Source organism: Perna viridis, chromosome 10, assembly GCF_037379345.1.
Source record: "Perna viridis isolate PV_CMFRI_1.1 ecotype Kerala chromosome 10, ASM3737934v1, whole genome shotgun sequence".
In the NCBI taxonomy this organism is placed as follows: Eukaryota; Metazoa; Mollusca; class Bivalvia; order Mytilida; family Mytilidae; genus Perna; species Perna viridis.
In genome coordinates, this window is record NC_142454.1 from 17,880,468 (window position 1) to 17,908,295 (window position 27,828).

The 27,828-nt window shown below is 31.2% G+C and overlaps 1 protein-coding gene across 5 annotated transcripts; it reads right to left on the reverse strand.

The window, feature by feature from the left end:
* Positions 1-27,622, reverse strand: LOC148604792 (low-density lipoprotein receptor-related protein 4-like). Of its 5 annotated transcripts, none has more exons than XM_088551208.1 (14): positions 27,418-27,587; positions 24,176-24,347; positions 22,259-22,477; positions 21,540-21,664; positions 18,882-19,163; positions 18,228-18,359; positions 11,849-12,020; positions 11,217-11,447; positions 9,687-9,805; positions 7,422-7,703; positions 6,853-7,002; positions 5,651-5,698; positions 5,114-5,170; positions 1-372 (listed from the first exon to the last, which is right to left on the reverse strand). In XM_088551208.1, the coding sequence occupies exons 1-14, from the start codon at positions 27,485-27,487 to the stop codon at positions 290-292; spliced, it is 2,142 nt and encodes a 713-aa protein (XP_088407334.1). In that variant the 5' UTR covers positions 27,488-27,587; the 3' UTR covers positions 1-289. The 5 variants fall into 5 exon arrangements, with proteins under 5 accessions (XP_088407334.1, XP_088407336.1, XP_088407335.1 ...); XM_088551209.1 differs by lacking the exon at positions 1-372 and adding an exon at positions 2,479-2,814; XM_088551206.1 differs by lacking the exon at positions 1-372 and adding an exon at positions 3,352-4,243 and having other exon boundaries at positions 27,418-27,622.
* Between the last annotated feature and the right edge of the window lie 206 nt (positions 27,623-27,828).

Genomic DNA, 27,828 nt, shown 5'->3' on the forward strand with positions numbered 1-27,828 from the left:
TTTATATAAGTGTGAGGTTTAATAGGATTCAAAACACATTTCAACTGATATAAAAAAAACATTTAAAATGTGTCTAGCTTAATATAGTTTGGAATAATCAAGGTTGTGTTTATTCAGGCTTTACTGTATATAAAATCAAGGTTTACAGAGTTTCCATTACCCTATTCCTGGGTGCACCACCTGACCTCTTGGGGATACTAAATTATCTTTAATAATAGTTTTTCGTAGCTTCCTATCAAGTTTTGAAACCACAATATGTTTGTGGTTATAGTCTATCCAGTATAAATTGTCATACTGCAGTAGCGTCAGCTCGATTGATCAATCCCGCTAGCATGTATATCCTCAGTTGCAGCGGTATTAGAAAGGCTTGCTCTGAAAATTCATGAAGAAATTCACTTTTTTAAATAAAACATAATGAGCATATATTAAAATTTAATATGAAAAATATGCTTAACTTCATACTATCCTTATGGAGTTAGTGTCTTACTCGGTTATAAAGTATGGTATATTTCTCGCACGTAGGAATATTTCAATAAGTAATGGATCTCAAGCAAGTTTTGAACTTGAGAGTGGGAACAATGTTTTGTAGTGTACATTTAAGATATTATATCCTCTTTTGATTGAAAGAATTATTGGAAAAATTAACCCTTCGAAAATGTCTACTTTGTAATAATATAATCATGAGAAAATGTCACCTTAATATTTTATTTGCTGTTGGAAATGAGAAAAGGGGAAGAGCGAAACGGAATAGAGGAATCGTGTGATACCATTCAAAAACTGCATGTATGACATTATATTAATTGTTAATAATAATAAACATTGTATTCCTTCATCAGTGATATTTCAAATCTTTCTTCAAAAGTCTTTGTTATAGGGGAACAAATAATATTTGTTTTTGACCGATATTTGTTTTGTTTTACATTCTTAGTTATGTGAAATAGTTGGAAAAAGAAAGAGACATGCTAATGTTTCCATTATTGTAGTAACTGTAGTGAAGAACTCTTAAAAGTATTACATGTAATATGATTGGGAATCAAAACAACGACTTACAAAGTATTTGCGTGTTTATGTCTTTATTTCGCTATTTTTGCGAATTCTGTTAAATGAATATTTTCGCGGGTATTCGCAATTTAAACAAAGTTTTTTTTTCTAAGTAAAAGGACATTATTGTAGTATTTATTCAAAGAGGTCAAAGTACTGAATGTTATTTTGTTTATGTTCTATAGGGTTCAAAGTTTATATTTCAAATGTATAGTAGTCAACTGAATTCTTAAAGTTGAAACCGATATTATGTATACATCTACGATTTTAATGATGTTGAGATCAAAAGGGAAATGACAGTCATAGTCAATTAACAGGAGGAAGACAAATTCCTGTAAGACAACATTTTAGTACGCCTTGACGAAACCGTTTATCGTCAAGGTATTGGAATTCCCATGCTGTGCACTAGTTATTGTGGACCTCTTTCTGTATTGTTACCAATCTCATTTTATAACCAGAATAAATGAAAACCCTTTCAAAAAACATTTGATAGAATGAGAAATGAGAAAAATTTAATAATATATTTAGATATTTGGACGAAAGTTTGGCTCTAAATACATGTGAACAACATTTAAACTAATGATATATATCCTGTAGAACTGTCTTTAAATAAAGCAAATATTGATAATAAAGAATATCTGTTCCCTTATGTAAGTATTCAAATCGATAATCGTAAGTTTAATATTCAAATGTACGATAAAAGGGATGATTGTTAATTTCCTATCGTCAACTATCCGTTTACATATCACAATTGGTTCGGTATGTTCGTATTTGTAACAATATTTTGGATTTAAAAAAAAAGGAAACTTTATGTAACCAAGAAATAATTGCATCAAGGTTTTCGATATCACAAGCTCGTTAAAACATTTACAAAGTTTTTCAACCGATACAAGTAACTCACTCTCAAATACAGATGTACTTGTAAAGGATTAACACGTGCGGGTATCTATCACCCTTTGTTTTACGGCAATACTCTACACAAAGCACGGAAATCTCGATACTTACCCAAAGTTAATTAAACCGTTTAATATGCTCATTTGTAAGGGATATAGTTATGCTTCTGTTGTCAAATCGTTAAGGATATCAATATTTTGTGTTAATATTGATTCACTCATAGGGTCTCTACATAGAAATTGACCACTATACTTAAAGCAGTTTTTGGAATGTCATGGGTTGTGTCCCTATTTTATGACTTATGATTTACCGCGATTCTTAAACCCACATGAGAAGAATTTGGATTGATTTTACATACGATGGAGACGTAACTTTTTGTATGCTTAAACTTGTCTAGCATTTTAGTTAACTGCTAGAAGAAATGTCCACTAATTTGACGGAATTTGCCGTAAACGAACGTTACTCAACGAAACTCGCCCTAACAGAACCTTTTGCGACCGACCGTGAAGAACAGATTTTATTTATAATAAGAGCAGATAAAAATCTAGGAACAATTCATATTTATTTCACAGTTTATATTTTTATTTTATCACAACATTTTAAATCTTATAATATGTGCAGTGCGTCCGATACTCAGATCAATATCAATGCGACATACAGAAATTAAAAAGAAGGGATGAACCGCGAGATACAACGCTATTAATATCTTTCTTGTCTTGATTTAGCACAAAGTTCTTGTCATTATCCTGATTTTGCATAAAAGTAGCGAACTTTTCCAATAACAGTGTTTACTTCGAAAACGTCATTTCCTCATCGTCCATTGGAAGCCATTTGCTGGCCTTGGCTTTACATTTCCATGGGTTGTTGTCTCTTTGACATCTATAACATATTCTTGTTATATTGAATTATTACGTAACAGTATGATGTACGCAGAAAAAGCATCGTTTTGGGTTGGTTCGGTTTTTCTTCATACATATCATTGGCAGATTCGGAAATTTATATGGATTTATACTTAAGCGCCCGAACCGTAATATGAAGTTTTAAAATGGTCAGTAAGAAAAAGATATAACGAAGTATCAAACGCTCACATAACATTACGTTCGCTGTCCTAGTGAATGAAATATTCATTTACCGATACAGGGTCGCAATTCATTGATTAACTAATTTGAATGCTCAGGTTGGTTTAATTTTAGAATTTAAAAGTTATGATAACCCGATTAAACTGAGATATTTTCAGTTCAGTGTCTTCAAACATATTCCATTTAACGACTTTAAAAACAAACGGCCTTGAGGAAGATGATTTTTTGCAACCTGTTGCCGCCTGCCCTGCGCTATGAGGCTTGGGTGACATTTTCATCCCAGTGGGATTGTTGTCTCTTTGACATATATATTCTCTTTATATCAAAATACGCAACAGTGTGTTATGCTAATTTATTTAAGCATGTTAGAACATTAGAGTTAATTACCGTGAAAACAACCAATATAATGAGAGGATGCGTGATTGATACTTTTCTATGCTATTCATGTTAACATTTGGATTAAATATATTAAATCAAGCATCAACACAGGCATATTTTTGCACAATTTTTATAGCCCAACTAACAAAATATTGAAATACTTTGAAATATTGCATTTTACTAAAAAAAAAGCAATTGATCTTGAGGATGATATGCGTGATTAATAGTGAGCCATGCGCCATGCAAATCCATTAGGTATCTTAACATTCACTGTAAAAAATATTAAATTAGCAGTTAATGTCTGAATGATAGTGTTCCAGTCAAATTTGTGTTCATGACAACCATATAAATCCTTTTTATGATAATTGTACGCTAAAATGTTATTTAAAAGTGTTCAATTTTACATATCAACAGTTAGCACGTAGGATCTAAGTATATCCCAGCTTGCGGTTTACAAAATGAAGGATTTGATCCTTCGAAAACAGGATTGTCTATTCCAACGCCATGAATTGTACCAGGTTGCGTGCTTAATTTTGTACTGATCTGTGGGTTACTTCCACTTGCCTGCAGATTAACCTCATCATAAATATTCTCTTCATAAACACTTTTTAAATTCGTTGCACTAATTGTTTCATAGGGGTTCGCTTCCACTTTAGTGATCGCTGTAGACTGCGATTCGGTCGTATCATCAATAATGCAGTGGTATGCGGAATTTGGTTGATTCGCCTCGTGTCTTTGTTCTGCTTTCTTGTTATGTAAACGCCGACAATAAACAGAAATTAATATGGCGACCAAAACGACTATCACACTGCCTAACGATGCTCCAATAATAGTTGCATTGGAATTGCCACCTGTCGATTGTATATTTGATTATGCCCAAGTGTTATTACATAATTTTTGCCTGTTGTATGTTTAGAATAAAATAATATCGCTCTCTAAATTCATTATGAAATATGTGAAGAATCTCTTAGTAATAACAAATAACAAAAATTCAAACACTTAGATTGTGAATAGATTGTAACACATTTTGAAACGTGGTAACTTTGACTGTAATCTCTTCCAATGATAAAGCAAAATTGCATTTCTGGCCTTTGCATGGATTGTTTCGTCTTCAGCTTTAGTTTATTTTTTATGTTATTCGGGTATAAAATGGCAATTATTTTCATTAAAGACCAAAGGGTGGCCTTGAGCTGATGCTGATATTTTCATCTCGGTGGGGTTGTTGTCTCTTTCATATATATACCATACTTATTCTCGTTATATTTCTAAAGATTTTAAAACGATAGAAGGTTAATGTTTTTAGAGAACACTTTTCTTATAAAGACTCCTTAAATATTAGATACGTATGATTTTCTGCATCACTATAGCATTTACATTTTTTTCAGTCTTTACATTATGTTTGTACTAGTACTTAATTTGCACACACCAATGCATCTATAATGTAAATGAAGTGCATGATGCACACATTGTAACCTTTTGGTTAATGTAAGTGAATAAAACAAATGTGATCATTGACAAACTACGCATTTCAATTTAGAACTTTTCCTGAATTGAATTTATGATTCAATACTTTTTATATAGAAAATTTACTTGGTCAAGTCAAGGTATTTCTGCCACTCTTGGCATTACAAATAACTGATAAATTGAAAGTGTATGTCAGTAGTTAATGGATGAAACAAAATCATATTACAGTTCCTATCTGTCGTATTAAGTATTTTTACCATCTGGATTTGGTGAGTGTTTTCCGTTGAGCTTGTCATTGTTTTTTGTGGTTCCAACTAAAATAGCAAATGAATATTAAAAGAATCAATGACAATTTAAGTTAATTGAATTTTATGGTTTATTGATCAAATACGTGTTCAGAGGACTGTCAAGAGGTTTCATCTAGTGAATAGATACAGCTGTTAATTATCAGAGACAACTTAAGTATTTAAAAGATCTGATACAATTTTAATCAACTTTGGTACGCATTTAGGGTGCAAAATAATTGTTATGTGAATGTTTGTAATACCAACGTCAATAATATTGAAATGCTTGCACATTACTTTCAATTGCAGTAACGAGCTTTCAACGGTACAAATAATATACCTACAGGGCAATGATAAGCCTTTAGCAAGTGCAGTTACTGAAATGGATTTTTGGAAACCTCAAAACTGCCTTTATAGTCAATCGTTTCTTTTCCATATTAATAGGAAAATATTATAATTGTTCAAACTTTTGATATAAGTAAGTAGTATTTATGATGCATGCATACATACTTGTGCTCCCAGTAGAAATTACCGTAGTTGAGGAAGAAACATCTTGTCCTATACAATACACAAAATAGGTCATAAAAAACATTATGCAATCAATATCAGAATTGTCTTTATTGTATTTTACATTTGAGAAAGATGCAGAACTTATATTACAGAATCCAAATTACTTAAATGCTAACAAGTTTGTGATGTTAATTATTGAAAGATGTACGTCAAGAAGATTGAAATACTTATACATTTGTTTCAATGGCAAAAACATATTTGCTTTGTAGTTAATATTTCTTTTTCAATATTTGTAACAAGAAATTATAAGTGTTCAAACCTTTGATATAAGTAAGTTATATTTATGATGTATACTAAGTGGTGTTCCTGGTAAGAATTGTCGTAGTTGAGGTAGACAAAACTTGTCGTACGAAATACAACAAAATAATTTATAGACACATTATAAATAAATAAAGAAATATTTTTCTTTGAATTTTATTTTTTGCCCCGTGCACAAAACAGGAACTCATTAAATTGTATCAAAATTATAGATAAAAAAACAAAATAAATGTTTAAGCCTGTTAATTGGGCGGATGACGGATAGAAGTCAGAGAAATCAAATGATCTCTTTCTATCTCTCCGTAGAAATAAAAAAGAAAAAAATATATTATTATTATTATTATTATTTATTATTATTATTATTATTACATCTCTTATAAAGCGCTATATCTATATTGCATATACTCAAAGCGCTGTACATAACACGCATATATATATTTGGAATACTGCAAGAATTTGAAAATTGAGATTAAGGAGTATTGCATCACTCATATTTTCACTACTTCTTTTGAATTTTGCTTGGAGTTCTATGATTTAGTTTTTACCCTTGATATTAGCAGATACTGTAAACCATGACATTTTTCCGACAGTTTTGTTTTCGCTATTTTTGCGCCAAGATCCGTAGCGCTAAAATTAAACACTCGTGAATCGTTTATTCGAAGAACATTTAAATGCAATTTGATGAACGATTGCGAATTTAAAACTGCGCGAAAGCAGATAGACGGCGCGAAAATTTCCCTGTTTATAGCATCTGTACGTGACTATATTATTTCCAACTTTATTTTTCGGACTTAAACCACAAGAATTATTTGGTTCGTTCAAAATAATTTTGAATATTTTCTCAATGCAATGTTCCTAAATACTTATAATAAGGTCAAATTTACCTGGTGTAATGCAAGTTTTATTGTTACTCGACAATGTGAGACCATCAGGACACATGCATCCGCTGGCTATACTAGCTGTCATACCAATCGTTGGTAGTGGATAACAAATATGGCTACACCCACCATTGTCTCCTTCGCACAAATTTTGACCTGTGCAAATGAAACGTCTGGTAATCTTTTCTCTCATTAGTGAAAACAAAATGATTATGAATAAAGTAATGTCCGAGGATTTGTAGTTAGAAACAAAAACGAAGCAGGTATAACTTTAACAACTTAGTGGACATAAAGACACAAAAATCCATCGATTATCAATATTTACTCCACCATAAAAAATGGCATGAATCAGTTGTAAGGAAGGGTAAGTGGTTTTGCTTTTCTTAATACAACTCGATTACAATTCGACAAATCAAAAGACAAATCCATGTATAAAACTCTTTTTAAATAGTTGATATTAAAGATCAAAATTCAATGACTTAAATATTACAACTATGGTAAAAATTATATTGGCAATGGACTTTAAGTCAGGTTGGTATGCGACCAGTTAACCTGCTTTTATGTTTGAAAATTACCTATAGGTTGCAAGCCTTCTCCATACATAGTAATTCCCATAGGAGATCTCAAGTACAGTGCGATTACTTTAAAATCTTTTATACTGTACTTATTTAAACTTAATATTGTCCTGTTCTGCCAATTCGACCAGTATACATTGGAAGCGTAAACAACCAGATCATATGGCTTTGGCAGCACAACTGTATTTTCAATCAAAGTAAATCTGTCTGTGCCATCAAACCGGATACTTTCGATTTTGTTTAACCTTCCGTCAATCCAGTACAATCTCTTACCAATGTGATCTATAAATATTTTCTAAGGGTATATTTAAACTGGAAATTGATATATTTGACTATAACGATGACAAAACACATTGTACCATATCAAAATGTGGAATTAAAAATTGCAAAACATGCAACATTCTTATAACCGACCCTTACTTCTCCAGTTTCCTTACAAACAAAACCTTCCATACAAGAAGTCACAATGACTTAAGTTACAAATCAACAAACTTAATATATGGATTAGAATGCAACTTATGTGGTTTAATATATGTCGGAGAAACACAAGAACGATTAAATAAAAGAATGTGCGGTCATCGTTCGGGAATTAACACCACCAAATTCCCGACAATTTATCAACACTTTTTTCAACAAGATCATTCAATCCTCTCCATTTTTATTTTTTTTATTTTTTTATTCCGCTCGCATTTTACGAAAAAATTACCATCCTACGAACAGTCCAGTTCTAAGTAAAAAAAACTATCGTAGGGAAAAAGAGGAGTACTGGATACGAAGACTAGGTACTGCAATACCTTACGGATGCAATGGCAACAACATCAAACGTATAGGAAACCTTTCAAGCCAATATAACAATAACATAAATTTGATGAATTTATTTGACAAAAATCCAAGACGGGAAAGGAGTCATGGCCACCGCCACTATACGTCACCTAAGTTACATGATGTCTCCATAGATGGTCTTCTTCCTTTCATACAAAAACCTCTTGGACTTTTTCACATAAGAACCAAACTTTATTTTATACCTCTCATTCTACTACACTCCCTTTACAAAACAAGTCTTGACACTCCTGTTTCTGACCCCATCTCATCATTATACAGACTTGTTGCCATCATTTTGGATATTGGTTTCCACAGACACTTTAAACCAGTTTGTGTAAAAAGTCAAGATGAAGAAAAACGATCATTTCCTCCACTACCGTTTGTCAACAAAGGTATAGATGAAATTAATCTGGCTAACATACTCCATCATAAAAACGTTACCAACAAAATTTCCCCATATTTCAAAGAGAAATCCATACCAATTATTTCATATTCCTATACTTCACCCATCGCATCCAAAAGTTTCAATTATAAAATATTGCAGAACCTCGAGATTGAGGACTTCAAGGCTAAACCACCTGACTGTTCTTGCAAAACCTTTGTGCTCCTTTACTTGCTGACTTATTCCTTCACTCTTATGAGGCTGACTTTATAGCTGATCTGATCAGAAAGAAAGAATATCGTTTGGATAGATCCTTCAATCTCAGTTTCCGCTTATAGATGACGTATTATCTTTAAACAATCCCAATTTCCGGGATTTGATACATCGCATCTACCCAAAAGAACATGAGATAAAGGATACTACAGACACTGTGAAGTCAGCCTCATATCTTGACCTACACTTAGAAATCGATGGTAAAGGAAAACTATTGACCAAACTTTACGACAAATGTGATGACTTTTCATTCAGAATTGTCAACTTTCCTTTCATCTGTGGCAACATCCCTTCGTCTCCTGTATATGGAGTGTTCATATAACAACTCATACGTTATGCCAGAGCTTGCCAAAACTACTCAGACTTTTTGTATCGCGCTAGAACTTTAACAAATAGGCTTCCAGGGTTATGTTGCTACAAGATTGAAGTCATCACTACAGAAGTTTTATGGCCGTTATCATGAACTCGTGGATCGTTATGGTGTATCCATCAGCACCATGAACACTGATTTATTCAACGGGTCATAGTTTTCCTTCCCTCGTTTGTCCACCCCGGACTTGACTAGTTACTTTATGTTCATTGCTGTGTATGTCTGTTTTCCATGTCTGGTCTTTGTCCCTGGATTACATTCTTTTGATTACCGCTATAACCTTGGTTCCCTTGATTACTGTTATATAACAAAGCAAATAAGTTAAACATTATTGTGTCATGTCTCCTTTAAACATGCACATTTTCCTACAGAACTGTGAAGGAGGAGCTACGATACGAATAGATAATTATAAATGAACCTATGCTCATCCCGTTTGGCCAGATGATGCTATTTTGAACAATCACTTGTCTATTTGTCCCATCCATTGTACATCTTTCTATTCTGGAATGTATTCCCCAATCAGAGAAAAATAGCAATCTGAAACCAGAAAAAAATCGTCATAAGCAATGACACGAAATGCTTTTTTCTATTGTTACGCAATAACTTACTGTATATTTCGACCGCATTAGTGATATAGGTGTCCTTCCTTCCTTCCCTCTTGCTTTCATTCCTTCTAGAGGGGGGGGAGGGTACACATCTCTTATTCGCTACTTCTTCTACAGTACTAAATGGAATTTAATGAAGCTTTTACATAATTCAACTTACACATTCATGCGCATTTTATTAAATGCAGTAATAGGGTATAATGAAAGAAAATATTGCTCTCAGTTTTTCTTGTTTAAACTCTATAAACTTTTTGTAAAATATACTCAAGGTTAAACATGCATTTGGTTAATCATATACGTCATAAATCACATCTTAAAGTTTATACGCAATAAACAGATTGGAGCTACTTGGAAACTTCAATGACCCCCAAAAACTTGGAATGCAGATTTCGTGCGAAAGTCATTGTAAAGGTAATGCAAAACAATATGAAAGGTAGAGCTATACTGTTGAATAGCTGATTAGATATAGCGGATACAAATTATAAAAAACAACATGTTTTTAAAAAAAAATGGAAAAATGAATGCACAAACAGATTGTGTGAAATTTAATATATATGAGAAAGCAATCAAGGAAACCAAGGTTCTATCGGAAACCAAAATAATGTCATCCAAGGACAATTACCAGCCATGGAAGACAAACAAACACAACAAAGAACATAAAATAACAAAATAAAACATACAAAGCAACAAAAGTAAATGAGCCACTCGGACTCTAAACTAAAAGCAGGGACCAGGTGCATCGGTTTGGTAAACTTCCTCTGTTTTTTTCCAAAAAAGAAAAAAAGAAAAAACCGCCAAGGTACTAATTAAAAATCAATTGATTTTACGGTGCTGGTATTGTAACGATCCATAAAACTTCTCTAGTAAGGACTTCCAACTGGTAGCAACATATCCCTGTTCCAGAAGCAATATTGTAAGAAATATAGCTCGTCACAAAAATATATATTAGCATTATAATTTATACAAACACAGTACATGTTGATCCATTGTAAAAAAACATTATTGAAGTTTTTGATTGGTCTCAAAACAAACAGTAAAGCATTAATGCTGTTTCATTTGGAATATCTATCAAGACAAATGTAATAATGTTGTTAGAGGGGCTCTATATTTGCAATAGAAAATATCTAAATATTCATCTTGTTCTTACTTATTTGGAAAAGAAAACTCACTTCACATGTTTATCCGTGACACAAAAAGGAAAAATGGAATAAAAGAACAGTCTGTTTAATTGAATAACTGTTGATATGCGACCTTCATGGGTGTTAGAACTACCTGTTGTAAATCTATTCTTTATTTTGTTCAAAGAAAAAGACTCAAATCCTTTATATAAGCATAAAACAAACCCCGAATTTGGGTCTATAGCAATTGCTCTTGGTTGATCCAAGCTGCTATCTTTAATTATAGTTTTCCTGTCCTTTCCATCAAGACGAGAGACTTGTATATGGTTCAATCCTGTGTCCGTCCAGTACAATAAATCGTAAATCCAGTCAATAGCTAGACCATCCGGGGTGATAATTCTGTCTGTTATAATGTCTTCAACTTCATTAGACACGGAATCTCTGGAGACTTTTCGTCTACAAAATTTAAACTAAATGGCTTTTCCATATATTATATTGGTAGGATAGTAAAAAGAAGAATGGAACATTTATATTACAAGGGGCAAATAGGGTATTTCTTTAAAATTATTAAAAGAATTTTTTATCACAGCCAACCCGAACTCAAACATTCAAAGTAAAATATGATTAATTGATTGTTGGGATTTAGAAAGTAAAATATGTCAGCTTATGTCAGCAAGGAATAACCAATAAAAATAAAAGAGGACTAAAATAGGGAGATAATTTAAAATATAAATTTTCTACCATTGTATATTAAAATTATTGCCCTAGCCATTTTTTTTACGTTTTCTATTTATTTCATCTGCCATGATATATATTGTATTATTTAGTTCTATATCGATATATCGCATTTAAACTACCTCGAAATTTTATGAGCACTAACGTCCGTCCAATAAACTAATCCTTTTTCGTAATGAATATCCAAGTCAACGGCGTTTTCAACATCTTTAGCTATAGTCTGAGTGACATTTGTTTCCAAATCGAGGCGTTCAATTGTTTTTAAATTGGCATAGGTCAACCATGTTCCAGATCCTACGAAAAAAAAACAACTAGGGAAGGGAAATAAGACATATGAGTAGTATAGTATGTGGTTCAGGTTCATTATCTTTTAGGTGAAGTAGCCCAAATTGACATGCGCATGACGTCACATCCGGTGGCCGTAAACCAGAAGTTACAGGTAGAGATGGAGCAGATGGGAATATTAAGAAACCGGAAGGGAACCTTGGGTTACGAGAGGTTGACTAAGAATGGACATGAGACCCTTAAAAATTTGGAATCCCATTAAGTGTCTTAATAGGTGATATCCAATGGTATGGCGTTCTGTAAACAGATAAGTATAAAAAGGGGATTATGACTAGGGTTATTCTTCTTTGTATAATTTGCTTGTTTTGTTTCTACACTTTTATTATTTTTATTGTTTTTAATCATGTTATGTCATTTTATTATTTGCCTGAAAAAATTATAATTATACTCTTTTTTTGTAATTATGTTAAATTCGTGTTTTCAAAGTGAAGTGAACTTTACAGCATATGTCTTTCTATCGTTTTCTTAATTCATTGAGTAAAGTCGCTTTGAATTGTACTTTCAAAATAAATGTAATTTTTGGTGCAATAATTACAACTTGAATGTTTGATTTCAATCATTTAATTGTTTATAATTATTTTTGTGCAATTTATTTTTTTACTTTATATTTTTTCTTTTGTGATTTAATTATCTTTTTGTTTTGTAATCTTTAATCGATTGCATAATTCAGTTTGAATACTTTTTGCAAATTTAACGGTGTAGTGACCTTTACAGCAAATGTTTAACTGGGGATTTAAATGGTGTTTTTTGTTGATTTTAAACCGTTTTGTATTATACTTTAGGAATGAATAACTATCGTAAAGAAATTATATCATCACTTATTGTGCAATGTTAACAACTGTTAAATCATTTTTATTGCTTTTTTGTTTTTTTAAGTATTTTTGTGTAGTTCATTTTGTCTAATTATGTTTAATACTTTTGTATAATCCAGTATGAAGGATTAAGTTCACGTTGTATTAGGGTTTTGCCATATCATATGCTTTAGGCTTTTATGAATAAAATTACACTGATGTTTTCATTTTAGTATCTTCTCATGTTGTGCAATTAATGTTTTAGTTCGGAACGTTTAGCAGAGCTTTTGAAAGTTATTTTTCCCTTTCGTTTTTATAAATAATTTTTTATTGCTGACTTTTTCATCATTTATTCATTTTTTTACAGACGCACTCAACCTTTTCATCGATTTAACTCGTGTTATAGGTCTCTACAAGTTAAATTGATTTCATTTTGGCAAGGATTTTATAAAGCCGCTTGTCCCTGATTTTAATTGGAATTTAAACATTTTTTCAATACTTTAATATCTTAATGTTTATATGTACATGTCGCGTGAACTGAACTTCATTGATTTTATATGTGCTGTGGGTCTTTATTGGATAACTATTTATGGAATATGGGTTGAATTTCTAGTTTTTTTTCCATAGTTTCATTCGAAGTTTGTTACATACTCCCCCTTTTCTTGTTAAAATTTCATCTGACCTCGTATGACCGTAAAATTTTTGTCTTAGAGTTTAGACTATTTTTGTACAACTTTAGTCTAATATGTTCCCTGTTAACATCTTATTTACACACAAACTTGATTTGACTCGTGCTATGAGGCCATATCGGGTAACGTCTTTTAAACATAAAAACTTTAACATTTACCAAAAAGAGCCTCATAGCACGGGTCAAATCAAGTTTGAGTGTAAATAACATGTAAATATAACGAAAATATCAGACTGAAGTAGTACTTAGAAAAAGTCCAAACTTCTTTTAAAAACAAAAGACAAATATTAAATGGTCATACGCGGTCGATTCAAATTTAAAGAAAAAAGCGAAAACAAACTACGAATTAAACTATAAAAAAAGCACTCACATCATAAATATTGAATAAATAATGAAAAAAGCGACAATGAAAATCACATAAAAAAATAAAAGTCCAAACAAATTTCAAAAGCTCTGCTTAACAGTTCGATTGTAAACAAAAATATCAATTGCACATGAGAGGTAATTAAAATTACAACTGTCAGTGCATTTCTATTCATAAAGGCTTTAGACATTAAGAATGGGAAATCTCACCAAAACACCAACTTGATTTTTCAAACTGTGTTATACAAAAACTATTTGACAAAATTAGACAAAATAAACTACACAAAAAATAATGAAAACAATGATAAATTGATGTAAACATTGCACAACACGTGCAGATGTTATAATAATATTACAGTCAATATTCATTCAACACAAGGCACCATCGAAATACCAAACATAGTATAATGTGTACAAGTATTCAAACTAAATTACGCAATCAATTTTAAAAAAAAAATATACAAAGGTAATTCAATCAAAATCAATTCTGAACAATAGCATGACAAAAATCAAACGTCCTAGTTGTAAACATTGCACCTATAGCATAACTTTATTGATTGAATACAATACACGGCGACTTAAATCAATACATTAAATAAATGATTGAAAAACATCTGCTGTAAATGACTCTACACTCTGATATTCTTCTGAAGTATTTAAATTGAATAACTCAATCAATTTAACATCATTATGAAAAGATAATCAAACTTTATTTTAAGCAAATGATTTAATAACACAACAAATGATTAAAAATAATTAAAAATGATAAAAGTGTAGAAATAAAAAAAATATACAAAGAAAAATAATTCTTGTCATAACCCTCCTTTTTAAATTTAACTGTTCATAGAATGCCATACAATCGGAAAACACTAATAAAAACATTTAAGGGGGTTAATATAGGGTCGTTTTCGCCCGAACCTTAAAGGATCCCTATGTCCCCTTCTTACGTTAAGGATCCCAAAACTAAGCCCACTTTCTGTCACCCAGGTCCCTTTCCGCTTTCCCAAATGACCACTTCCAGTTCCCTCCCTTTCCCTGTCACTTCCGATTCCGACCACCGGATATGAAGTTATGCAAATGCGCATTAGTCTAATCCACCTATAATATACCTGAAAAATTATAAGCCTAAAACACATACCATACTTCTTATATACATGCATACACAATTCGAAATATTCTAATATAAACAGTCGGTTTCAGTGAGGTTCTGGATGTTCTGTTGAAACAGAAAATACGAAAAATATGTATTTCGTCAGAAATTCTATTTCATGGTTTCAGTCAACAACGAAATCCGCGAAAATTGGTATCCCGCAAATACTTTTACAGTACTTAGTACCAACAACATCATATATATTTTTGTATTTTTTAGTTTAACACAGAGTTTTACTTGATTATGTTAAATTCGTGTTTTCAAAGTGAAGTGAACTTTACAGCATATGTCTTTCTATCGTTTTCTTAATTCATTGAGTAAAGTCGCTTTGAATTGTACTTTCAAAATAAATGTAATTTTTGGTGCAATAATTACAACTTGAATGTTTGATTTCAATCATTTAATTGTTTATAATTATTTTTGTGCAATTTATTTTTTTACTTTATATTTTTTCTTTTGTGATTTAATTATCTTTTTGTTTTGTAATCTTTAATCGATTGCATAATTCAGTTTGAATACTTTTTGCAAATTTAACGGTGTAGTGACCTTTACAGCAAATGTTTAACTGGGGATTTAAATGGTGTTTTTTGTTGATTTTAAACCGTTTTGTATTATACTTTAGGAATGAATAACTATCGTAAAGAAATTATATCATCACTTATTGTGCAATGTTAACAACTGTTAAATCATTTTTATTGCTTTTTTGTTTTTTTAAGTATTTTTGTGTAGTTCATTTTGTCTAATTATGTTTAATACTTTTGTATAATCCAGTATGAAGGATTAAGTTCACGTTGTATTAGGGTTTTGCCATATCATATGCTTTAGGCTTTTATGAATAAAATTACACTGATGTTTTCATTTTAGTATCTTCTCATGTTGTGCAATTAATGTTTTAGTTCGGAACGTTTAGCAGAGCTTTTGAAAGTTATTTTTCCCTTTCGTTTTTATAAATAATTTTTTATTGCTGACTTTTTCATCATTTATTCATTTTTTTACAGACGCACTCAACCTTTTCATCGATTTAACTCGTGTTATAGGTCTCTACAAGTTAAATTGATTTCATTTTGGCAAGGATTTTATAAAGCCGCTTGTCCCTGATTTTAATTGGAATTTAAACATTTTTTCAATACTTTAATATCTTAATGTTTATATGTACATGTCGCGTGAACTGAACTTCATTGATTTTATATGTGCTGTGGGTCTTTATTGGATAACTATTTATGGAATATGGGTTGAATTTCTAGTTTTTTTTCCATAGTTTCATTCGAAGTTTGTTACATACTCCCCCTTTTCTTGTTAAAATTTCATCTGACCTCGTATGACCGTAAAATTTTTGTCTTAGAGTTTAGACTATTTTTGTACAACTTTAGTCTAATATGTTCCCTGTTAACATCTTATTTACACACAAACTTGATTTGACTCGTGCTATGAGGCCATATCGGGTAACGTCTTTTAAACATAAAAACTTTAACATTTACCAAAAAGAGCCTCATAGCACGGGTCAAATCAAGTTTGAGTGTAAATAACATGTAAATATAACGAAAATATCAGACTGAAGTAGTACTTAGAAAAAGTCCAAACTTCTTTTAAAAACAAAAGACAAATATTAAATGGTCATACGCGGTCGATTCAAATTTAAAGAAAAAAGCGAAAACAAACTACGAATTAAACTATAAAAAAAGCACTCACATCATAAATATTGAATAAATAATGAAAAAAGCGACAATGAAAATCACATAAAAAAATAAAAGTCCAAACAAATTTCAAAAGCTCTGCTTAACAGTTCGATTGTAAACAAAAATATCAATTGCACATGAGAGGTAATTAAAATTACAACTGTCAGTGCATTTCTATTCATAAAGGCTTTAGACATTAAGAATGGGAAATCTCACCAAAACACCAACTTGATTTTTCAAACTGTGTTATACAAAAACTATTTGACAAAATTAGACAAAATAAACTACACAAAAAATAATGAAAACAATGATAAATTGATGTAAACATTGCACAACACGTGCAGATGTTATAATAATATTACAGTCAATATTCATTCAACACAAGGCACCATCGAAATACCAAACATAGTATAATGTGTACAAGTATTCAAACTAAATTACGCAATCAATTTTAAAAAAAAAATATACAAAGGTAATTCAATCAAAATCAATTCTGAACAATAGCATGACAAAAATCAAACGTCCTAGTTGTAAACATTGCACCTATAGCATAACTTTATTGATTGAATACAATACACGGCGACTTAAATCAATACATTAAATAAATGATTGAAAAACATCTGCTGTAAATGACTCTACACTCTGATATTCTTCTGAAGTATTTAAATTGAATAACTCAATCAATTTAACATCATTATGAAAAGATAATCAAACTTTATTTTAAGCAAATGATTTAATAACACAACAAATGATTAAAAATAATTAAAAATGATAAAAGTGTAGAAATAAAAAAAATATACAAAGAAAAATAATTCTTGTCATAACCCTCCTTTTTAAATTTAACTGTTCATAGAATGCCATACAATCGGAAAACACTAATAAAAACATTTAAGGGGGTTAATATAGGGTCGTTTTCGCCCGAACCTTAAAGGATCCCTATGTCCCCTTCTTACGTTAAGGATCCCAAAACTAAGCCCACTTTCTGTCACCCAGGTCCCTTTCCGCTTTCCCAAATGACCACTTCCAGTTCCCTCCCTTTCCCTGTCACTTCCGATTCCGACCACCGGATATGAAGTTATGCAAATGCGCATTAGTCTAATCCACCTATAATATACCTGAAAAATTATAAGCCTAAAACACATACCATACTTCTTATATACATGCATACACAATTCGAAATATTCTAATATAAACAGTCGGTTTCAGTGAGGTTCTGGATGTTCTGTTGAAACAGAAAATACGAAAAATATGTATTTCGTCAGAAATTCTATTTCATGGTTTCAGTCAACAACGAAATCCGCGAAAATTGGTATCCCGCAAATACTTTTACAGTACTTAGTACCAACAACATCATATATATTTTTGTATTTTTTAGTTTAACACAGAGTTTTACTTGATATATCAAACGAATTTAAAATGACCAGTAAGAGGACCAGCTAATAAACATTTTAGTATAGTAAAAATAGCCTTTATTCAAGATATTCTCACCTATGTTCAAGCATCCTCTACCATCACTTTTCAACTGAAAACCATCGGTGCAAGCACATGTTACTGTGTTCTGTGGTGAGGCAAGACATAAATGGTCACACACTACATTGTTCTTTATGCACAAATTAGTTCCTGGAAAATTCCAGAGTATTTGTCAACTTTTGAGAGCAGTATAATAATAAGATAAATCGATATTCACAAAAAAAAACTAGAATGTTTAGTAATAACGTGCGTTATTCAAGGACTAGACACATTTCATTTTCTGGTAATATGATAATGTACATTATAAAAAAAGATACTTTACAACCTCACATCTTGACTTACACTTAGAAATCGATCAGAATTTTTAGTTTTTAGTGGAATCCGAGTTGCTAATTTGATTTTGTTACTTTGTATGCATGATTTTAGTTACTTTATGTTCTTTGTTGTGTGTGTCTGTTTTCCATGTCTGGTCTTTGTCCCTGGATTGTATTCTTTTGATTACCGCTATAACCTTGGTTTCCTTGATTGCTCTTACATCTAGTATATGCATTATGGTTTACTTATTTTTTTATTTTTCCACTATCATTCAAACAGAAATAGTTTTGAATCGATACAATTTAAATAAAGATCGTTATGATGTAAGTCAACTTGTGAAATAATAAAAGAAAATACCTGAAGGTTGATTATCCGAACTGTATATTTTTATACCAACAGGATTATTCATGTTTGTTTTGATGAACCCGATGTTATTTCCTGTTGTCTTTTCGATCCTTGCTATACTGTGATTATTGAAGTTTGTCCAGTAGATCCACTCTTTGTAAATAGCCAAACCCCAGGCCCATGGCATGTAGTCTTGTGATTGTACCAATAACTTGATGTCTGTACCATCGAATTTACAGGTACGGATCTCCTTGAACACGTTATCAATCCAATAGAGACGACTGAATTGGAAGTCTAAATAAGTAACTTCCAATTTTAATAATTATAAAAAAACTTCAGTACTATTAAAGCAACGGATGCTACTTTTTCCTCAGATAAAAAACAACGTATTTAAAGTCATTTAAAGTTCTGCAGGAGTCGAAAAAGAGGATAGTTATTTATCACATGTTATTATTCAAAGCCCAAAGCAACATTGTTTTTGTGTGCAAAACCTTTTACATCCGATGTTTATTATCAGAAGAAGACGTAGAAAATAATAGCAGTGATCAGACCTATACTGCTACCACACTCTCCAAAGAAGAGATTGTGAAAAACCATAAAACTGTGCTATCCTCTTTTGGTCTCTCTACCAAAGACGATGATTGTGATTTACCGTCTATGAACTGGATTCCTAAACTCCACAAGAATCAATACAAACAACGTTTCATAGCTGGATCTGCAAATTGTACCACCAAACTTCTTTCAAAACTTCTATACTCACAACTGTCAAAAAGGGTCTACAGTCCTACTACAATATTTGTTACTCCCGTAGTGGTATTAATTCAATGTGGATCCTAAAAAATTCAAAAGATCTTTTGGAGACTATCAGTTCAAGACTATTTTCTGAATATAATAGCATTAAAACCTATGATTTTTCAATACTGTATACTTCTATTCCCATACTCAATTAAAATCCCGACTTAAAACATTATACATCGTTGTTTTTTCCAAAAAAAGATGGTACACCTAGATACAAATATATTTTTCTTGATAGAGATTCCTCATACTTTATAAGAAATAATTCCAAATCATCTTCCAAATATACAGAGGAAGATGTTTACAAAATGCTGGAATTTTTAATCGACAACATATTTGTCCAGTGTGGTGGACGTGTTTTTCAACAAACGGTCGGCATTCCAACGGGACCAAATTGTACCCCTTCACTAGCTGACCTATTCCTTCACTCTTATGGCAGGGTTATGTTGTTACAAGATTGAAGTCATCACTACAGAAGTTTTATGGTCGTCATCATGAACTCGTTGATCGTTATGGTGTATCCATCAACACCATGAAAACTGATTTATTCAACGGGTCATAGTTTTCCTTCCCTCGTTTGTCTACCCCGGACTTGACTTTTTATGAGCAACTCGGCGGATGTTTCTAGAAAAGCAGAGGACGCTTAGTTTCCATGCTCCCAGTTTTTAGTGGAGTCCGAGTTGCTCATTTGCTTTTGTTGCTTTGTATGTATGATTTCAGTTACTATATGTTCTTTGTTGTGTGTGTCTGTTTTCCGTGTCTGGTCTTTGTCCCTGGATTACATTCTTTTGATTACCGCTATAACCTTGGTTCCCTTGATTACTCATTCATACCTTTTTTAACAAAATAAATGATTGTCTCGAATACTTTGTTTAATTTGACCGAGTATTTCACTCAGCAAAACAGCAGAGAATTTTTTTTTGGAAAATGTTTTGTTACTTTAATGTCACTTAAACACCATAATTGGATGGCATACTTGAAGTCTGAAGCTCAGAAATTAATTAAAATATTCTATGCAAGCAGGAATAAACTGTCACTTTTCTAAATTAAATGAGATGTTTTATCCAGTAGACAAGCAAAGCAACAAGTGGTAACATAAATAATCATAAAAAATCCAAGTTTAATAAACATGTAGAAATTTGTCTTATGGATTTTCGCTGTTTTAGAAATAAAAAATAAAAAAAGGATTCCAAAGAGTTGTGCAATTTTTGAAGACATGTATGAGTAGAAAAATTAATGGGTCAATCCTTTCGTTTTTTTTATATATAAGCATTGGAATTTTGGCGATGAGAGGATTAGGCTTTTTGTCTATTAAAACCCAGTAGTGATAAAAATAACCCGTCATTTTACTTTTCAAATAACAATTTAAGAAGTTAAGTGTTTAATGAAATGATTGAAAAAAGGATGGGACACTTGTCAAAAAAATTACGCTATAAAAGCAAAAAAAACAGAGGCGTCCGAAAATCTGACAAAAATGGCTGAACATGAGCAGAGAGCATCCTTTAGTACTGGTACGTTGCAGAACACTAGACAAGAACTTCAGAATATTTGAATCGAAAACAAAACTTTAATCTGGCTAAGCTGTTGAAAAATTTAAATTTAAATGCTTGCACTTTTACTGTTTTAACTATATACGTAATTACGACTTATTGAACATTCTTGTAAGTAAATTCTGAGTACATCCATTTGCCCATTTACCAGGATGTCTAAATTAAAACCAAATATATTTCATATGTAATAGTTTTTACTTAAGCACAACAATAAGAATATTCATGAAATTAGTAGAAGTACAGTTTATATTTTGACAGTTCGAAAAAAAGGATTCATTTTTACTGTAGAGTAAGAGTTTGCGTTAGTGAAAGATGAAGGTCATACCAATTGCAAGTCCATTCGGATCATCTAAATTTGTCCTTTCGGAAGTGACAAGGGTTGTTCTGGAACTTCCGTCTAAACCACATTTCTCAATCTTTGGTTCTTTAATATCAGAGAAGAATACCCATCTACAATATTTTTATCAACCAGAAATATATATTTCTCGTTTATTTACAATTATGTTTATGACAAACTAAACTTAGATAAGATATAACGACTAAAGCTCGTATGTCCTTGTCATCCCGTCAAATACTTTAAACTTGAAGATTGAATGTTAACTGAATACGACATGCCTATACCAAGTATACTGTAAATTCGTACATTGTTTAAAATTCTAAAAAATGACGCCATATAATGTACCTGAATAGTATATTGGTTGTTCCGACCTTTGACTAAAGTAATGGAATAACATCAATTGAAAAGAAATATATCAAAGCAATATGTGTATTTGAAAACTAGAGCAATTAATATACAGTGTAAGCTCGCTATTTAACTGTCTAAACAGAACCAATTTCGGACGTCAAAATTTGGGTATTTAGAAAGGATCGTGTCATTAGCCTATACATTCGAAAGGTATTTGACAATTAAAAGGAAACTGACAAACTGTCAACATGTGTTCAGTTTATATAGATAGTTTGTTTAACAAGGTTCAGATTGCAGTTCAGTTCACAACATACCAAATACACAAGCAACCTTACAAAGTTTTCGGTAATAACTATTACCCGATTCCTGGATGCACCACCAGACCTCTTGGGGATACTAAATTGTCCTTAATAAGTGTTTTTCGTAGCTTCCCATCAAGTTGTGAAACCACAATGTGTTCGTGGTTATAGTCTATCCAGTATAAATGATTATAAATCCAATCAACCGCAATAGCGTCAGCACGATCAATCCCGCTCGTATGTATGTCTTCCGTGACACTGGTGTTCGAAAGGCTTGCTCTGAAAAATACTCGAGGGTTGGAAATTCTTTGAACGACTTATAGCGAGAAAGAAGTTTGGGAATTAACACATTATAATGTAATATAGATAAATCAGTTTTACTTTTTACATTTTTTAACCTCAATCAAATGACATCTAGCTACACATTTTACTGTAGGGATTACTTCAAACCTTACAAAATATTGAGATAAAGTTATAAATCATTGATCCAAAATTCACCAATTGGGACTTTGATTTCGAAAGTGGGGTTTTGTACATTCAAAGTATTATATCTGATTTTATTCGGAAATCATTATTTGAATAAAAAACGATTTCAATATGTGATCTATACAATGCTAAAATATAGAAAAAATGTACTTAATATAAAAATGACTGTTAGAAATGACAAAAAAAAAGGAATGAAAAGCGGGGATTTTATTTATTGATTAATTTCATTCAAACTCATTTATTAATGACATTGCATTTCTTGATTATTTTTTATTTTAAATCGTGGTTTAATAATATCTTACTTCAAAGCTCATATCATTATTCGGCAACTTATTTGGCTGCGATAGATAAACTAATATTTACATTTTAAGTTATGTAAGTGAAATGATTGAATAAAGGAAGATATATGCAAAGTTATTATCAACCTAAGTAAATGTAATGAAAAGACTTTTTAAAAGTAAAAACTAGATGTGCGTTGACGTGGAAAATATTTGTAAATTCTATTCTTTGGTATATATTTTTAAAATTTTATTAGGTTAATATATACTACATACAAGTAATCTTTACAACGGCAAGCAATAAAAACATATGTCTCCAAGCTGCAATAATATATCGTACAGGCATTTTTACAAGTTTAAAGAAATATCACGTCTGTTATCTACATTATAATTTAATTTACAGTCTGGTTAAACTGAAGCTTATCAAAAGACCTATTTCAAATATATATATATATATATATATATATATATATATATATATATATATATATATATATATATATATATATATATATATATATATATATATATATATATATATATATATATATATATATATATAGCCAGCCTTTTTCTAAATATAGTTACTTATATACAAATTTATTATTTAAATGCCATATTAACAATAATATAGTTAATGAATATAATTAATTATTGGTAAGGCTTTCTAAATTATATACATATTGTGTATTATATTGTTTATTGTTGGGGTTTAACGTCCGAGCAGCAATATTTCAGCTATATTCAGACGATGAACATGAAATTGATGATACAGAACCATGCCAGGATGTAATATTGCTGTAATGAACAAGGTTTTCTTTACATTTGTCAGGTGTATTTGTGATATTTAAGGACATGCAACTACATTAATCATATTGATGTAGGGCTCTAAAGTGATATTGAAGAATTCAAGAATTGACTATTTCATTGTATATTTCATTAATTAGTAAATGCTGTGACCAGGGGGGGGGGTTGTAAATGTTTGACGGTCAACTCAATTATAAACTCGTAATCGACTTATTGGTCTATGCATGCATTTGAAAGAATAATCAAAGGAACCAATGTTTTTTTTACCAAAAATGCAGAAATGACAAATTCAAAGGCCACACTTTATAAACAGAGAAAAGACAAAATATAAAGGCCAACTTATGTGTATGTAGTTCGTTAAAAAAAAAAAAGCTGCCCTTTTTTGTGTACTGACAATTGACTCTACCTTTGAATTCTATCATCTATCTGATCAGCCCAGTAAATGTAACCTTGAGTATAGTGATAATCAACAGCAATAGCTCCAATCTGGTTGCCTATTAACGTTCTGTTGGTCCATGTATTCAATTCTAACCGTTCAATTGTTCTGACATTCGTATGAAGAATCCATGACTCACCTTCTAAAATGTATTTTGGGGATCACAATTGTAGTTTAAAATGTTGTGGTTGGTTAGAAGATATGTACGAATCTCATGGAATGAGAGGTGAAAGGTATCAATAAAAGCATATTTTTTTGTGAAATGACAATGTCTAAAGTAAACAATCACATAAAATGTGACAAAGATGAATGCCATTCTATGTAATTATTATATAATGGAAATCTGTACTAGCCTCTGTTTAGAGTTGTCAAAAATCGTCACCCCGATAATTCCCCAAAAGTTGTCCTGCAAACCAAAGAAAGACATCTGACGACCCGTGTAAGGGCCAAGACCAATCCCTGATAGGCATGAAAAAAATTCATGATAATCAACATAAATCGTTCTGTTATCATTGATTTAATTGCTTTTGTTGGCGAGGTCTTTAAGAGCTGTCTTCACACTTATTGAAAACATTTTGGTGATCACTGTTGGTATTTACTATACTTATAAAGGTTAAGGAGTTATCAAGCGAACCAAGATTATAACGGAAAACAAAAGAATGTAACTCAATGACAAACACAAGACATGGAAAACAGGCAAACAAAACAAAGAACATAAAATAACTAAAACAATACATACAAAGTAACAAAAGCAAATAAGCAACTCGGACTCCACTAAAAACTGGAAGCACGGACGAGGTGCATCGATAGGGTAAGATGCAAATAGAGTTAAACGTGTAAGTGAGTATTGAGTTACCTTTTGATATATGCAAAGAACTTAATATGCGTGGTAGTGTTAAAATATATCCAATTTGAAATGTCTGTACGATCATTATTATCTGGTTCATAATTTTGAGAAAAATAAGACATTGATCCTTATAGCCTTTAAACATGTAGTTGGTAAATCGTTTATTGATTAGTGTTTTATGTATATAGTACATGAATGAGGGAATCCAGAAGTTCAAATATGCCAATTCAGTACTTAAAACGCAATTAACTACCGGTATACCGTTACATCAAGTTCTTCAAGTTACATAACGTCTATGTGTAAATCCTTTAGAGTAAATTTAAAACGACAAACTATTATTGCACATGAACAAGTAAGTATTTATTTCATATTGCAAAATACGACAAGGAAGTCATTCGTAATGTTCACCAAAAAAAAATCTTATCCGAACCCTGAATAATCCGAAAACCTGTCGAAACAAGACATTTTTTAAAAGTTTCTTATCTCTGTTTACTTGTGTGTTTAAAACCTGTTTTAAACCGATCGACAGATTCAAGGTGACAGAAATGCTGCAAATGACAAACAAACAAACATATAGTTAAACAAGATAATGAAAGCAGCAGAACAAAGCAGAATGATAAAAAAACTTGGACAAAGAACTTGCATTAGTACCCCTAAGGGCAATTTCTTAGCCAGCAGAAATAAGTACGGGAATATGCAGACCAACCATCAGATTGGAATTTTTCCAATGTACATATATTTACATGTAACACGATATAAATTTGTGTTTTCAAATAAATGGTACCAATCTTCAACGTATATCTTGAGTTGTAATGGATCCTAATGTTTCAGCAGTTGTATTCCTTTTGAACAAGTATACAAAGATATATATTTAGATGTATTATAAAAGATCAATTTCATTTGGGTTTTTCAAGGTTCTAGTTGGGTAATTACGAGTTAACAAAACTATTGTTTCCGAAATAGGGCTTGGTAACCATAATATCAATAAAGCGTTTGAGATTCAATTGGACAATGCAATTAAACATTTGAAACTTTTCGAAACCATATAGAGGATTAAGGCGAAAAACGGCTCCTTACCAAATGGTTCACTTTTGTTTAACAGTATGGAGCTCAGAGTAATTTATGAGTAATCAAGGGAACCAATGTTATAGCGGTAATCAAAAGAATGTAATCCAGCGAAAAGACCAGACATTGAAAACAGAAATACACAACAAAGAACATAAAGGAGATAAATTCACTAATAGTCAAGTTATTGTCTGGTCACCCATTTTAACCCCTAATTTCTTAAATGTTCAAGACTAAATCCCCAAAATCAAAACTAGTCTGACCACTGTGGCACAATATCACAGACATTCCTATGCTTTTACTGGAGTTAAATTCTATGTAATGAAATTCTATGAAATGCTTATTTTTGGCCCCATTTTTAGCCCCTTAGTTCAAAACGGTTGGGACCATTAACCCCAAAGTCAATAACAACCTTCCTTTTGTTATTTGGAACCTTGTTATAAAATTTTTGATAAAGATCATACAACTAATGTTCAAGTTATGGCTCAAAAACTAAGTGGATAAGGAAAATGACAATATGGACGGTGACGGTACAATACCATTATACCACTGCAAAAAAAATGAAGTCAAAATAATCAAATTGCACACTAGTATCATCATTTATCTTTAAAGAAAGGAAAGAAAAATGGTTTAATTATTAAGGATTTATCAATATATGTTAAGGCAGTTGATAAGAAGTTATTAAACACTTTCTCATATGCAACTAAATAAATGCATAAAAAATATAACATGAATACTAAGACAAATAACTGAAAACAACACATGTATCATATAATGTTCCTTAGAAATGACATCAAAGTCATATTATAATCACATGGGGGCATAAAGTATTCAAAACTAGATAAAGTGATGTCCCCGCATTTAACCTACATACAGCTATATCATAACTCATAATTGTAAAAAGCACTTTGTCAGATGTGTTATTGTGTCTGTGAGACACAAATGATGCCCCCGCATGTGGTTTTAAGTCAAACTCAGCATAGCTGAACAAAACTTAAACTCAATCAGTAACTAATCATGACAGACTCACATACCAAAAAGCAGTCAAATATCTTCAAGCATTTACAAAAAAAGCAAAAAACTATTATTTCAATACAATTTTTTACAAGTTTTAAAACTCGGACTACCACTAAAACTGGGAACATTGATCAGGTTCACGAATAAAGCAACATTTAATAGATGAATATTTTACCACAGACAGTATTCTAAAACTGCAACCTGCCCTGTCACTTGTCTTTGATGACCTGATCTCAAATTAAATAAAATGAATTTGTTATGAAAGAACTTGTATTTTTCCTACCTTCAGATGAAATCACTGCTACTTTTGTTGAAATTGTAATAACGTTAATAATTAACCCACATATATCCATCACTAAATTGCAGTAAAACGATATCTTAAATATATCTTAAACTTGAGAACTAAATACAGACAAGTTTAATGACTCATTTTTGGTCAACAAGAAGGAAGTATAAGTAAAATCACGTGGTTCACACAGCTAATACATGTTTGTTTTTTTTTTACAAAGGTCATATAAACTTACATACCCTACATAATCCGTTAAAGTAATTACATTGACTGATGAACAGAAATTAATACTATTTCAACTGAGGTTAAATTAAAAGGACTTTGAATATAAAGCTCTGTGTTTGGTTTATAGGCCATCTGGAATTATTTCAAAATGAAGCACGAAAACATACGACTAAGAATTGT

Bases quoted from the DNA above. Each gene is read 5' to 3' on its own strand.
- LOC148604792 (XM_088551206.1), bottom strand. From the start codon at position 27,487: ATGGATATATGTGGGTTAATTATTAACGTTATTACAATTTCAACAAAA. The intron at 24,348-27,417 runs GTAGGAAAAATA...AATACATTTTAG, and splicing joins AGCAGTGATTTCATCTGAAG to AAGGTGAGTCATGGATTCTT. The intron at 5,699-6,852 runs GTAAATTTGACC...TGTATTGTATAG, and splicing joins TAAAACTTGCATTACACCAG to GACAAGATGTTTCTTCCTCA.